At 48.9% G+C, this 15557-nt stretch overlaps 1 protein-coding gene across 1 annotated transcript in view; it reads left to right on the top strand.

Moving 5' to 3' along the window:
• Positions 1-238: 238 nt before the first annotated feature.
• LOC107188965 (homeobox protein OTX1 A-like) overlaps positions 239-15557 on the top strand; it is a gene marked incomplete at its 5' end in the record, with an annotated part of 36440 nt that continues 21121 nt past the window's right edge. Inside the window, one exon of the mRNA XM_015577369.1 lies at positions 239-307. Coding sequence (XP_015432855.1) covers positions 239-307 — 69 coding nt within the window. The remainder of the gene's footprint in view (positions 308-15557) is intronic.

The raw sequence follows: 15557 nt of genomic DNA, 5'->3' as shown, positions 1-15557 counted from the left end.
GGATACATTACATACTACCTTGTGCACGTGATCGAAAAACGAACCTTCGCTGATTACGAAATTAGTACGACTGCTACGGGAAATTGTACGCGCCGCGCGGTTTCGCGTGTGAAACACGACTGGAAAGTCCAGATAAAACGGGGTCGCGAGTTCGGGAGTGAGCCACGTCCACGACTGGGAAACGGATTCGCAGGAAGCTGCATATCGATGAGAAGCTAAATCAAAACGAACGCGCTGAACGGAACGACCGGATATCCTGCGAGGACCGACAGAACGTCGCATCGACGGTCGCCACGGAATTGGAAAGGTAAGGGAAAACTACCCTGAACGGTTGCGTAACTGTCGGTGGAAGAAACACAGTGAAACAGAAATTTTGTGAACAGATATAGGAAATCGCTATGTTGTTGGGTTGCCTCTGCTTCTAGTCTTCTAATGTAAGGTGCGTTACAGAGATTTGTAAAATTATGGCAGTAAACTCGTAAACTAAAGTTGGCAAACTTGTATCCTTGTTGTTATTCCTTTTTCTTACGAGGAAATATTCTTATTATGTAGTAGGTATGTTCTAGCAAACACACTATGTTTCTTCCACCGACTATGTAGAACATTTCACCAGTATAATTATACAGTAGTTAAAGATGAACCTTTTATCCTATGTTTCTGAACGATTAAATTTATCTTCCGCGGGGGCAAGTAGCAAGAATTATCGAGGCAACTCGCTTTAGTCTCCTGAATCTCTTGAAATCTCTTCGAAGAGCGTAAGTTCGACATTTCGAAACGCTAGGTATATAGGTTCAACTTAGGCTAGTTGTATACGTACGATTTTAATAGTCGGGAATGTGTCGATAACCCGTGAAAATGTCCCCTGTAAACATTTGTAATTCGTGTGTACCGAATTCTCGCGAGATCGAGGACGAGCCGTGTTTGATAACATTCTCGTGGTCCTGCCATTGTAAGTTGTCATTGATACGCGCGCAGAATAGAATTCGGTAGTATGTTGTCGTGATTGGATTATCATCTATCGTACTACACGCCCAGCACGTCGAAATGCCTTCTAATATTACTATAGCGTTACGTACTACCTGTATCTGTTTCTGGGAATCAATTAAGTTCGATAACGTAAATATTTTCATTTAAGGATGATCAGGAACGCGTACGCGACGGTGTGCTGCATCTCTTTTACGTTCATTAAACCTTCGTTATTCAACCGCTGAACTCGGAATGTCCTACCATGAGAAACTTTAACCACTTTTATGACACGCTCTATCAATGGACCCGACGTTTCAACTTTAAAATACGAGATACAATCTTTGCGTTTTAGTAGGTGTTCCAAAAACCATAAATATTTCCTACACTTTATTTCCAATTGGTTGTATTACGCCCGTATTAATTTACATGTAACATTAATTCACGAAATATTATAGGATACGAGTGGTTCACCGGGGATTTTCTCAATTAAAAATTATTATATTTTCCGCTGGCTAATTAAAATTACAAAATGGCGTTTCAAGGTAGATCTAGTTTCTTCCATGATCTCCGTTCAGATGATTTACGGCGGCGAATCGCAGGTTCGTTCCGTTAATTGCGGCCAATTAAACGAAACGCCCCTCTACCTTTCTCCCCGCGACCGATCGTCTTTCGTTACTATTCAGAATCGGTGCTGCCGTTTCTTTCGGAACCGGCACTCGAAAGCGGCGTTAAACCACAGTGTGTGCATTTGTCCGAATATCGCAACGTCATCCCCGCTAATCGTCACGAAAAGTACGCTCGTATGCGTCGTTTCGATCAAGAAAAGCTATCCGCTGCTGGAAACGAACGGTGTCGTCTGCGAAAGACATCAATCTTCCTAATTATTTTGGGTGTATACGAGTCCGCTGTTGCAAACTTTCACGTTGCGAATGTGCATCTAGGTAGGTATTCAGCTTCGTGGTATTAAATTTACCGTGTTTCGTTCTCCATACGCGAATGCTTCTTCACGTAAGCCACCTACACAACTTTCGAGGTTCGCAATTACCAAGTTTTGGAGCAGACACGACGGACTCGGGAGAATTCTTTTGATTCGCCGATGAGACACGCGCGCAGATCGGTGCCGGTATGATTATTTCCGTGGCTTTCTCGTCTTTTTTACGGGACACTTGGTGTGTGCGGTTAGTGCGGCGAAGTTTTCGTGGCGAGAAGTGGTCGACGACGGGGGGTTGGCGATATACATCCCGTGTCCAGGCACCGAACGGACTGACGGACAAACGGACAATGAGAACGAGGAATGCCCCGCAGAGCCAGACATGAAGACGTCACTCAGAAACGGTAACGGCCACGACGGGGTCAGGTTCGACCTGACCGTTCCGAGCTGGCTCGAGCCAGCTGCGTTCTCCTCGAACCGAGTCCAAAACGAGTGAGTCAGCGAGGAACCTGGCAGACCGTCGGACGTCGCTCGAGACAGGACAGAATCGAGATTCCATTCTTCAAATTTCTATTGGAATCCACGTATGTTAACTCGGCCCGGGCCACTGGATCCCGACAGTGTTCTTGGACCGTTTCATTTCATCGTCGTTGTTTATAAATGCTACAGTAATGTCTCGATGAGCGCGATACACACGAGTCCATTTCGGAGCATCTGTAGCAAAGCGAAAAGGATTTCAGCCCCTCATAAATTTGTTTTTTGCTCGAAGCCGAGCCTCTGCTTAGCTTCTGTTTACTCCGTTTTTATTGGTTCCGCAAGTGGACAACTCCAGTGGTTGGAATAACGCCGTTGCTCTTGTCGCATTCATCGAGGAATCACTGTATTGTCTTGTGAATGGAGTTTGGAGAACGAATAGCTTCGTCCACAAGACACACCGGCATACATTGGTTAGTTCTTCCCGATTCTGCGCGAAAAATAGGGGGTTCCAGGTGACGTACAGTCGTGCATCATCCGTAAATTATATCTGGGTTCTTACTAAAATTGTCAGTGAAAGGCGAATCGTTGTTTCGACGCATCGCGCGTCTTTGTAATGCGGTTATAAATTAACCACGTGTCGATTTGTATGTGTCATTAACGCGTGATTTACAAGCGACGACGTCCCGCCGGTCGACGATAGTCTGCATCAGAAACGCGGCTCGTGTTTATGTTTGTGATGTAATCGAGAGCTTTAGCAAATCCATTACGAGAATCGGTGACTGCGGAATGGTCGAAGTATGTGGACCCGTCGGGGGCCTTGAACCGTCTTCCCCGATGGCGGAAAGTTTTCTCGGGTGAAGAATTCGAAACGCGACGATCTAAACGTTATGGGTATTATTCGCAGAAACGGCATCAATTTTGATAAACAAAGAAAAAAGAAAAAAGGAAATCATCGATTCATGTCCTTGGGGCCGAAGTGTACTCGAATCAGTCGAATACACGCCTCCTCGTTACCAGCACGCGTAATCTAATCCTTCCAGGCAAAATCTGATCTTTTCGAGAAGTAGAACGGCCGAGAATTCCCAGACCAGTTAAGTAAATCTGTCTCGAGTAGTGGGCACCTGTACGTCGGTCCTGGGATATCCGAAAGGTTTGCAAATAGCTTTGGGTTGTTTCTCAGTTGCGGTCGATGATGAAAGAGACGACAGAACGACTGTATATCTTTTCGGGCGTCGGTGGTGCGGTTAGGTATAGACAAGTTGGGACCGTGTACCGCGAACAACACCACGGGTCCGTAGCCACAACAGAGGACCCCCCGGTTTGGTTAATAATCAGCCTCATTGTCGTCTCTGAAAACAGGCTTCGGCTTCCTGGGACCCAACTCCACCCCCTCCAGCTTGGCAACGGACTGTCCCCGACAGTCCTTGCTTTTACACTTTCTTTCCTCTCCACCAATTAGTGGTTTCGTTGAAGCACGCCGGGGGTTCTGGTTATCCCGCAAAAGGTGCCAGAAGAGAACTCCTAGCCCCGGGGAAACACCTGGGCGCGGGAACCGCTCACGGTCTGTGTCGATTTGTGGGTCTAGATCCGTTTCTAGCGCGTGCCAAACTAGACTCCTTTCTAGTTGTCCGTCGTCACCGCATAAAAAGAACGCTCTAATGACCGACAATATTTTGGGGGATGCGAAGAATTGTTCCAGCATCCGCGTGTACGCGCGATAAACATTGGCCGAATAAAAGTTGGCCGGTCGGCTAAAAAAAAACGACTTTTGTTGGCGCGGAACTCTGGATCAGAACACGGGTAGCACAAATCATTATTAACGACTGGCATTGTGCGACCGGTGTTGTTCGTTTCGTTTGAAATATCGAACGAGCACCCGGATCTTTATTAAGCAGCTTTGAACTGATCTGTGGTCTTCGTTGACTGCGCTTCCAAATGAATCAAAATGATTTTCCCCAAACTCTCATTCAATTTACAAATTTTTCCTCTCCCATTCGTATATTTCGCGCAACTGCAAAAGGACAAGGGAGCACACCTCGATTTACGTGGATAAATTCGCTGTTCGCCACCGATGGTAGGGTCAATGGTAACGCGGGGCCACGTTAAATCGGTGAAAGGACTATCGTGCGAGTTCAGGCTCCCGATAACGAAGAGGAACGTACATACAGCAAAAGGGACTGGCGTCTATCTAGCACGAATATCGTGCTCCCTTTACCGCAGAGAAAGTCTGATAAATCGTGCGATCACGTGTGGGCATGTTGATGCCACCAGGCGTAGGTTTCGGCGTTTGTTCCCGTCAAACGGTTAAAAAATCAACGATCGATTAGCGAATATTAAGAGGAGAGAAGATATCCCTTCGCGAGAGAACGGACAGAGGAATCCCGGTAGACTGCGGGGCGCGATCATCTAGCGTGAACGGGTATAATTGGAGAGAAAAAGGCCCTGCGTCGATTTCGTGGATCGTTCCAGGTCCTGTCCGTGTCGTTCTCGGTCGGGTCGGTTTATAATAAGGCACTATATGGAGCCGGGCGCAGGTGTAAGGAGGTGTCCGGCACCTTAAGGCTTCCAGTAGGGTCGAACGGAGCGGCATATTTCATCCATTGTCGCCCCTCAACTCCGGCGGCGGCACTTTTCAACTTTTTATAGAGATTTTTATACCGCTATATCTATACCGCTCTACGCTGTCGAGAGATGCGCCCGAACAGACAGAGACGGAGGTGGACGGGAAAAAGAGTCGAATACGGGGGGGCGAAGGAAGAGAGAGATGGGGCGGTAGGCGGAGGCGGAGGGAGGTTTGCTCCATCGCGCGGCTCTGAATATGAATATAATAATGAGAACGGGTTTCGTCGTCGTTCCGCTTCTCCGCTCTTCGTCCTTCGGCCCGGGTCTCGAGCTCTCCTCTCACGAGACTAGTCGCTCCCTCATCCCCCTTTCCGTCTGCCTTTCTTTTCCGCTTACTCCTCTCCGAGCTTACGCGCGCGTACACATAAATACGCGCAAGACGCGCCGGCAGCAGCCACGGCAACAGCAACAACAAAACGAGACGTGTCACTGTACCTGTTAAATTGCCTCCTTGTACCGAGCTGAACCCCTCGCGCGTTTCTCTGAGGCGAGCCGATCCGTCGGGTGTCGTTTCTACCCGGCGTAATTATAATGAAACGGAATCCAAATTCTACCTTTCCGTTGGAGAATAAAATAATCGCGACTCTTTAGCAGACCTAACACTTAGCTACTTCCTTCGGTCATTTAGCGATTCACAGTCGCTTGCTCCTGACATTCGAAGCGTTTGTTAGGTAACTTCGACTTCAGTGTTGAAACTTTATACCCGCGTAACTCAATAAATGTCGCATACTTGAACTAAATCTAGATCGAGTTTCAATTAGACCTTGGTACTTGCGATCGCACACTCGATTAGAAAAGAACGCAATCGTTGGGTGTACGGTTTCGAAAATTAAGTTCACGAAACAAATTCTGGATAAAAAAAACAGGTCTATAGAATGATCACAAGGTACTCTAAATTATTCATTGCGCGATCGCGTAATAATACATCTCAATTAATTTTGGTAATCGGCGGCTCCAGATCCAAGGAAACCACACGCCTACCGTGCTGCACGTTAAATCTCGACGCGCTACCGAAAACCGTTCTCTCCCTGTGGTAACTTATCGTAATCATCCAGGGGGGGTGGCGGACGGAGGGGGGCCAGATTGTAAAAACCACAGGGAATCCTTTCTTCCACGCTTCTCTCCGGTGCCGCGATGGCAGCATCCACGGGATTGTGTGTATCAACCGCGGCGATAGTGACGATAGAGGGAAAAGGGAGGGCGGAGAGACCGCGAATGTCGAACGGAAGGAGGAACGAAGAGAAGAAGCAAGAGATCATCGTGGCCGGACGATGAGGGTACGGAGAGAAAGAAGAGGGAAGGAATGTTGTACACAAAGGTGTTGAGGTGGATAGCCGCGCGTATGAGGAAAAAGCGGCGAGAAAGAGAGAAACGAGAGAAGGAGGACGAGGTACCTTTCGCATCGGTGGATGCGTGTACCCGGCTATCGATATATTACGCGGGTCTAGGCTGGTGTGCGTGCAAAAGGGTGAAAAGGAGGGACATATTTTATATTTATGGGTATTTGCCGCTACTGTGCTCTCGCGCCGGCGGCTTGTGGCAGAGAGCTAACCGGCCTCTCTTTCTTTCCCTTACTCGTTTTCCCTCTCTCCTTCCATCTTTCTCTCGATCTCTGCCGTGGTCTCCGTTCGGTGCTTCTATAGGAGCTTCCTTGTTCGTTCCTAGCGGCGATCCACGGTGTGTATGCGCGTTTCTCTCCGTCTGACACTTCGGGCCGGGCAATGCAGGACACACAACCGGCGGCCGGACCATGTGTCATCTCCCATGCCATCCCATATTCCGTTCCTACCATGATATGCTCCGAGCCTCGTTCCACGTTCACGGGTGGATATCCTTTATGGGTGTGCGCGTTTGTCCCACATCTATATATAGACACGGGGTGCCACACAGGGTACAGCCAACACCATAAGAACTTCGCGATGCCAAACATCCGAGTGAACTGGGTGTACCGACATAAAGGTGTACAACGCGGGGATCCACGCGTTCCTCTCGCAATCCTTCCTGTCGCCTCGTTCCACACGGAATGCAATGTTAGGCGCGAAGGAAGGTGGCGACAGAGAAGGTAGCGAGCAACGCGTTCCACGCAATTTGGTATCCGATGATCTGTTCGAATGATGGTCTTTTAATTTTCCTGCGAAACCGTTGCTCGAGGTTTATCAACGTCTGACACGTGGTATTCGTAGGGGCTAACGGAAGCACGAATCTCCCGTTCTACGACTCGATTCTCGATCGTTCGATTTTTATTCGCCGTTAAAGCGCGCGCGCATTCGAATTCACACACCTGGGTGAAAACGTTCCGATCGTTATTGATTACGGACGACGAAGAAATACAGCGTGTATTAATTTTGTCGGACGGGCCCTTTTTCGTGCGGCTGGAATTTCTGTATACACGGGACACCACGGGAATGATTTACGTGTTAATTTCAAGGATTCGAAGGAATCCCGATTGGAGATTCGAGGCGAGAAGACACGATAGACCGATTTCCTACCAAGACTGTACGTTTGTTGGAATCATCGCCGGCAGCGGCACCTTCGTTCCTCCTCGCTCTCTTTTTTTATTTCGATCGCTCTTCTTCCTCCGACCGCCGTGAGACTTTTACTTTTTGTATGCGTTTGCCGAAGAATTTATGAGCGTGGTTTGTGACTCGGGCCACCGGGTGCCTCATCCCTTAATTAAGGATTGTGCCACCGATTTGCCGTCCCTTTTTGTGAATATGTCTCTTCTTGGCCGCGCTGCGCGGCCATGTTAATGACCTTGACCTGACTGCGACCTCGGTCAGCCACTGGCCAAGCGTTCCTTCGAATCGAACAACGTTAATCTTCCCGGCTGCGTCAGAACCCCGAGTGAAAGTCGACTTCGCCGTTATCGCGGCCCGCTGGAATCAGCACTCGGGGAAAATCTTCGGCTATCCATTATACGTTCAGCCACCATCACAGGCCGGGTCTGTGAGTTAATCCATCGTCGAACGGGGAATACGAGTGTCCTTGTTTTCCTCGATACGAATACCGGGGAGTCGCGCGGAAAAACCACCGACTTAATCCTTCGAACGAGGGGTCTTCCTTCTTCCTGGTGTTTTCGCGCGTAAAAAATGTTCCCAAACGACGAGACTCGAGTCGTCGAATTATATCACTGTACGGAACAGCTTCTTTACGAGCCATCTATCAGTAAGACGAGAAGGACAGAGGGGAAAAAAATGTGGCGGAGGGAGGTGTAAGAAGGCGAGGAGGAGAGATCGTGTCGAGCACATTGCGTGGATCCTTAATGCAAAGCGACTACGGGCGACGAACCGTGAGCACCCCATCTAATGCCTTCTAAAAGCATCCTCCGAAACCCGACGAGAGGTGAGCTGAAACGAGGCTGCAGCAGTGTGGCAGAGGCAGAAGCACAGACAGAAGGCACATGCACGTGCGCGCAGAGAAGTGTACATGCACATGCACAGACCCGCGTGCAACGGCACGGACAGAAGTAGAAGCAGAAGCGGAGGCGGAGGCTAAGGCAGAAGCAGTGGTGGAGGTGGAGGCAGAGGCGGAGGCTTGGACGAGAGGCAATACGAGGAGCATTAGCAGCACGGGAATTGAAAGAAAAGAGTCGAGTAAAGATAGTAGGAACTCGGGGAAACGAGAGGATCGGAAAGCTCACGCGAGAAAAAGGGAGAACAGAGCTGAGAATCGAAAGCCAAAGGTGGGGATGACCGACTCCTCGGAGTATTGTGTAGTAATTTGTCGAAGCGTGTCGAAGAAGGAAGAACCCGACGTGTCTTCCTCCGTTTCTCCCTTCCTTCACGGGTTTGTCTTCGCCGCGTGAAACGAATTGAAAGCTAAACACAACGCCCCAATCATTTCTATGCACAGTAGCTGGGACTCGTGGCCACTGGATGGGCGTTAGGGATATTTTCGAGACGCTCCGTTTGAAAATTCGCGAATAAATTCACGTATTTGGTCGAATCTTTTCAGCTAGTGTTAAACGACTAATTCCAAAATTGAATTCGATACAGTTTTCAGATGATTGCGAATTGCATACGTTAATAGCTATTGAACGTGATGAGTACGCCGCGTTAAAAATCACAAGTGGAAAAGGGTTTAACGGTACATACCGAACGTTCGAGCCGTTGGATCGATAGGACGAGCTAATAAAGGAGTCATGCATTTATCGCTGCGCGTTTAATTAAACGACCCGGTAATACGCCAGCGCCGCGGGATAAATCAACATCTTTACGACTCCGGCGTTCGACTAAACGTTACCCGCGTTAAAATATCGCACAGCATGTGACGAGGCGTAATTATGAAATTCATCCGTTACGACGACTTTTTTCCCCGATTCCCCGGGAACGAACAACTTGTTTTGCTTCCTGTCGATTCGCGGGTAGGGTATGTTGATGAGTGTTTATCAACTGGTACCGAGCTTCGAACGTGAACCGGATAAGTAGTACGTGTATAACCTTGTTGGTTCGCCTAGTCTGGGGCAAGAACAGGAAACCGTCGAAAAGCGAACGAAAAGAAACGGACTTGAATGGAGGCGGTCACTCGTGATCGCGACCGCGATTACGATCGTTTTTAGGACATCTGTCACGAGCGAAATGCTATTTCAAACAGTTTTCCATGTAAAATAAGCTCACAGATATTGGTGTATTGGTGGTTGACCGATCTAGACATTCAATTACGATTGCCAGTGTTAAATCAAGCGGGTCGAGCGTGAGTCCGTATTCGTGTCGCGTGATTACAGCGTAGAGATGTTCGTTGCGGCGTAGATTTACGGTAGAATAATTAAGGGACCGATGTGCGTGTCTCGTGACATGCTTCGAATCAAACCGGTTTCGAGAAGATCGAAATTAAATGTCGTTATCTTCGTCGCGGATAACGATGTCAAGCAATTCGTGAAATGACAGAGTCGCAATGTGTTTCAATGGGACAAAAAGAGCTGTTTCTTCTTCTTTTTTTTGGCGAAGTTACGTATCGGAAGAATAGTCGATGGCTCGCGGTAGGTAAAACCGAACCGTTCGAAAAAAGCGTGCTCTTTCGCGCGGAATCCTCGGGATAGACCGACCGAGATTAACCGAAGGTTCTTGCGGTACCTTTTAGTGGGAAAACGATGTAAACTTGAAGGGAGATCCAATCTGAAGGACCTCGCGTCCCTTGACGACCGACGCCTGTGGTGCGAGCCTTCTACTTAGCCTTCCTCCCCCCTGCTCTCAAAGGACACGCTGTCCCCTTTTTCCTCGCAGATGGAACGACTGCACCTTTTTGTATTTTGCATCACTTAACGCTTCGTCGGACGTTTTCATGCCCGCCACGTTCCCCGAAACGCGGTTATAAACGACCGCAAAAGATGAGGCGTGCGGTAGGCGTAGGGTTGCGAGACCTACGAACGTTTTTGATCTTGCGATACTCTCTGCAGAATTGTACGATCGGTAGACGTTCTATAGCACGCGAAATGCATGCAATCGTACGGTTAATCGAAAGAAAATTGTTCATCGCTGTTCCGAGGAATTTTACTCGTTACAAGTTGAGTTCTTTGTAATCGTGGATCGAAAGTCCTTTCGCCTTCAGCCCATGAGTCGACGAAGGAAAGGAAAGGTCAATCTCACGGTTGAAATACTCCGGGCCGATTAAGATTCCTATGAATGAAAACTCGAGCCGCGAACGGATCGCCGAACGATCGTAGATAAGCGTGGATGAGGCCTAGAATGATATAGGTTCGACTCGATAATCTGAATAATATTACATATATCGAGTAGATCCCTAACCACGTACCAACACGGGTCGAGTCACCTGATCGAGGGTCAACTTGCCACCTTAAGCAGGAAATATAAATTAATTCGACGCCCTCTCAGGGGGTAGAACTCGTGACGTAGTCGAGGGTGGGCATCCATTCGGTTTCCATTCATCGTTCTAGCAGGACTATAAATCCTACGCCCACAGGTTCATTGTCCAGTTCGACCTAACTTCGTGAGAACCGGACGCGTGGATCTTTTTTCTGGCTCGTATAGTAATCTTTCGTGCACTTGTTACGACGTAGCGCGGCTGGGTGATTTATTTCTGTTGTTGTCTATCGTGAAATTTATCGATCGTCGCCGCGCTCCGCTTAGCATCCCCGTAATTATTAATCGCGTCGCATATTTTATCGAACAGAAGCATCGGCAAGATCGATTGTTCGATTGCCGATCGTCGAATCCGGATAAAGGAAAATTAATTCGACGGTAGGGTACGAAATTATCGGGGTGCAGACAGTCGCGGTTCTATTTCCAGATAAAATCTCGGTATTCTATTAGCGGTCGGGGCGGAGTCGGGTATTAGATAACTTCGTACCAATAAACGAGTCGTTTGCCAGTGATTAACTACACAGAGGAGATAGGAGAGATCCCAAGGGGCGCCGAAAAAGCCCCCGTGAAGGCTTTGCACGGCTGCGCCCGTGCAAGGAGGACCGTTTTCAGTCGGCGTTTTCTTTCTCTTTCTCTCGTCACGATGCTACGACGGGACGTGCACACACACGTACACGCACACGTGCCACGATATACGCTCTAGAGAAAAGTATACCCCATAAACGCCCTTCGTGGTACAACGGCCTGCTGCTACCGACCGTGAAAATAGGCCGCAATGTCAAACTCCCTCCGATTCTTCTCCCTATCGTCAGTTCTCCACTCGTCGATTCATTGGCAAATTTTCAACGCATTTCGCGCGTTCCATCGAATTAAAATCACCGAGAGTTGCATATTTACGGATCTTCCATCGCGTTTTTCGAACATTCTATTCGAAGTATCTTCCCTGACGTGGAATTACGTAATTTCTCTTGTACTTATTATGTTGCGCCAAGTTCGGATAAGATTAGAAAGCAGAGAATTCTTTCGGACGAGAACGGTCGAACCGCGCATCCAACCCAGTCCCCCGGTCTTCGTCCCAGTCAGCTTTCGAGAAACGAGACGGCCGACGCCCGGGACAGGTTGACGCGTGAGATGGAATCTGCGCCTACGAGGGACGCCCGCAGAACGTATTCTACTTGTCGCCGGTGTCAAATCGTTAAAAGACTCGAGACACGCCTCGTCGGGGAACACGATCGGTACACATAGGGAACGGTGGGTCTCCGTTCGGTCTACCCTGACGGCGGACGGCCCCGACTTCCGTTGTCCCATAAAACTATCATATAGAAATAGAAAAGAAGAAATCCATTTTCGGAGGGTGAACGCGTCCGCCCCCTCACGAAAACTTTCGTCTGTTCTCGTTCCACATTCTCTTTCCCCCATCTCTTTCTCTCTTTCGTACCTGTTGCCCCCGCATCAAATGCACCAACGAGACAGGTGGATCTCTTGGTGGAACACTGCGCCCCGCTTCGAATATAATAATATATCTGTCGCGTCTCGATCGAACTGCCCGCGTCACCGCCGTTGTCACTGTTCGCCCTTGTCACGGGCCCTACCTTCGTTCCTCGACTTTGTCGATTTTTAGTCCCGCGCCACTTTTCAAGCGCCCGCCGTGCTAGACGTTTCGCCCTGTAATACGATAGGGCTACAAGAAAAGTCACTTCGAGGCAAACTGAAATTCCCATTACGTTGTCGCGCGTAGCGTCTCCTTTTTCGATCGAACACCCCATGCACTCGCGACATCTTTCACGGAACATAATGTGTATCAACTACGTAGAATGGCAGAGCGAGAAGCTCCTGAATTATATAGAATTCCGAATTATTAATTATTCTCGGTGTCCCGACTGGGGAATCCTAACGGTAACGGACACAACGGATGCGTCAAGTTGAACGATATTTGACGAGGGATCGTAACGGATACCACGTCAACGTCTTGATCGCCGTTGTTCGAGCATGCCGGTTTCGAGGAAAATTTCGCAGTACTATGGTTGGTCCGATCCGGTAGGCGGGTCATAAATTTTCCGCGACCACGTGCGGGAAGGAGGGCGATCGTAGCGTGAGTGGAGAGAATGCCAATTACCGCAAGTCATTGACGTACTAATGGGGTCTCCTGGTGGTAGAGAGGAAGGATTAGCCGTTTGTCGAATGCCGTCGATTCCGATCCTCCTATTGGCTCAGAAGCTACGTGGAAACCACCCTAGCCGAGGGGAGGTACGGCTCACCGAGATTACGCTCCGGTTTTTCGGATTACACGCCCGATATCTGGAACTTCGACGTTTTCCGGTTTCGCTTGCGCGTTCGGCACGCTCGCTCGCTCGTTCGCTTGCTCGCATGATTTTGAAATTGCCTTTCTTCGACCGGCTTCGTATTCACGCGTCCTATACTCTCAACCATAATTTTCAACGATCCAAGGTATAAATAATTGTTTATGACGGACCATAAGATCTTCATGAACGTTCACGCCTCTAAGCCGACGATATAGTCCGCACGGTCGTAAAACTTTAACGATACCCGACCGAGTTTCCCCCTTCCGCCCGCCCCTTCGGCTGGCATTCCACGATGTTTTGCTAAATTAGATTGTTTTCCGGGATGCATAAAAAGGTACGATAACATATAGAAATGGTTCGTGGATAACGGTAACGGAATAGATTTCCGAACCGATTCCACGGGGGAAACAATAAAATCCCCGCGTCGAATAACAGGATTTTCCGCGTTGGTTACTGATTCGTCGTAAACGGATCGGACAAACATCTGCGAAACTTCCGAGGCGTCGAAGGAATTATTGGCTCCGGGGGCTAAGGCTAACGTTATTCCTTGATTATCCAGCTTTCGGGTTGATCCGTGGTGCCACTGTTTCTTTGCGCCGTTGTCAACCGAACCCATTAATCATCTGTTGCAAAGTTTCGGGTCTAGAATTTTTCTAATGATTCGGAACGTATCCGGATAATACGCAGGAAATGCGTTTCGTTAGATAAGACGGAAGTCATCGAAACGGACATTTAACTTCCCCTTCGGTGGTGATTTTTCGAAAAGGTTCGATCCAAATTTACCGTGAGATCGCGCAGCGGGTGCCCGACGCGAGGCGTCCTCGCACCTACGTAGCGGCTTCGCGCACCTGTGCTCACAGAAAACGAAAGAAGGGAATGAAAGGCCAGCCCCCGTCTCGGTCTCGTGCAGGCCCGGAAACGAAATTCGCCTAGCCGCTGACGACGCGACGGTGCATGCCCACATCATACCCTTGTATATAGGTCTAGGCGCGGACACGGAGAATGGGGCGAACGAAGGACCGGCGGCGGGGGCCCACGGTCGCGTTTTCAACGCTGCCGACGCAACAATGGAGACTTCGATCCGAGGATCGAGTCCGACACAATGCGTCGCTGACGTGTTTATATAGCTGCAGAGAGAGGTTGGGAGAGACGAGGCATACACAGGCGACCGTGTAATTTAGTTATAGATCAGTTTGTTACAATTTGGCATTTCGTTTGTACGGGCCCTGTAAACGGTGTTTACCCAGGCCTTCGATGATCGACGAGTAAACGCAGTTTGTTTAGGTGCCACCCCGCGCGGGGACCGTTCCACCGACACGAGCTGCCCTTTTTTTTCACCCTAACGGGAACCACTGTACTCTCCTCTTCTTCTTCTTCTTTATTTTTTAAACGCATCGCATTTTCCGCGGCGTTTGCCAGTGGAAAAAATGTTATTCCTCCTCGCGTACAAATTTCGACGGACAGGTATAATCCACAATTCCCAGTCGCGACAGTAGGTACTTATCTTCACCGATACGCAAAGCTCCCAACGAAACGATTGTGCGCGAAACTTTTCAGGAAGAGATTAATTATTCGACGAGACTTCCGTCCGAATCGGTGTTCTTTCAATCTTTAATGCCCCGTATTTGGAAACGGGATTCGTATAATAATGGACACGCTGCGGGTTAAAAATCCTCAAAGAGCCGCTCCATTCAAAGCCAACGATACTTAAAGGATCGTCAACGAGAAGCTTTAACCTTTATTACCGGAGATGCGTTTATTCTGGCGAGACAAACTGGTCGAACAATATTTTACCCGTGTATTTGGAAGCAAATAGGTGTGTACATAGTAGCCGCGTTAATCCCGAGCAAGATCTCGAAGGCATCTTTTGGCTTTGCCAATTAGGCATTCTTCCGACGGGGTTGACGAGCGAAAAGAAGACGATATCGGGGACCAAAGGAGACGAACCACCGGTGACATAGACGCCGGACGAAGGAGGAAGGATTGGACAACGAACGGGGAAAGAAAGACGGTGCAACTCTTCTTGCTGACTGCGCGCAGGAGAGAACCCAGTTTAACGCGGGCTTTAACCAATTCAATTCATAGGCTCGGGTTAAGCCAGGATTTGTGGCTTAGCACTGATGGTGTTTGCTACCACCACGAGAGATTTAACTGTTTCTGCGGCAGACCGTCCTCGGACCGCCGGCCAGGTAGAGGTATGTGTGTTATACGTACGCACGGTCGACACCAAACCATCGGTTTTCCGCTGCGAACGCAACAAACTGCAACCTGTTTCCTTTAGTTAATCGTCGCTCGGCAATACCGAGATTATTTTCAAGCAGGGATGTTTCCCCCGTGGCATAGACCTTCTCCTATCGCATCCCGGAGTACCGAAAGAGACAAATGAAGCGGAATATGTTCACTGAGTCGCACAAATTAGAAATCGAGCATGTTCGCGGA

Source organism: Dufourea novaeangliae, unplaced genomic scaffold, assembly GCF_001272555.1.
Source record: "Dufourea novaeangliae isolate 0120121106 unplaced genomic scaffold, ASM127255v1 scaffold125, whole genome shotgun sequence".
In the NCBI taxonomy this organism is placed as follows: domain Eukaryota; kingdom Metazoa; phylum Arthropoda; class Insecta; order Hymenoptera; family Halictidae; genus Dufourea; species Dufourea novaeangliae.
The sequence above is the reverse complement of the archived record's forward strand: the minus strand, read 5'-3'. Positions and strand labels throughout refer to the sequence as shown.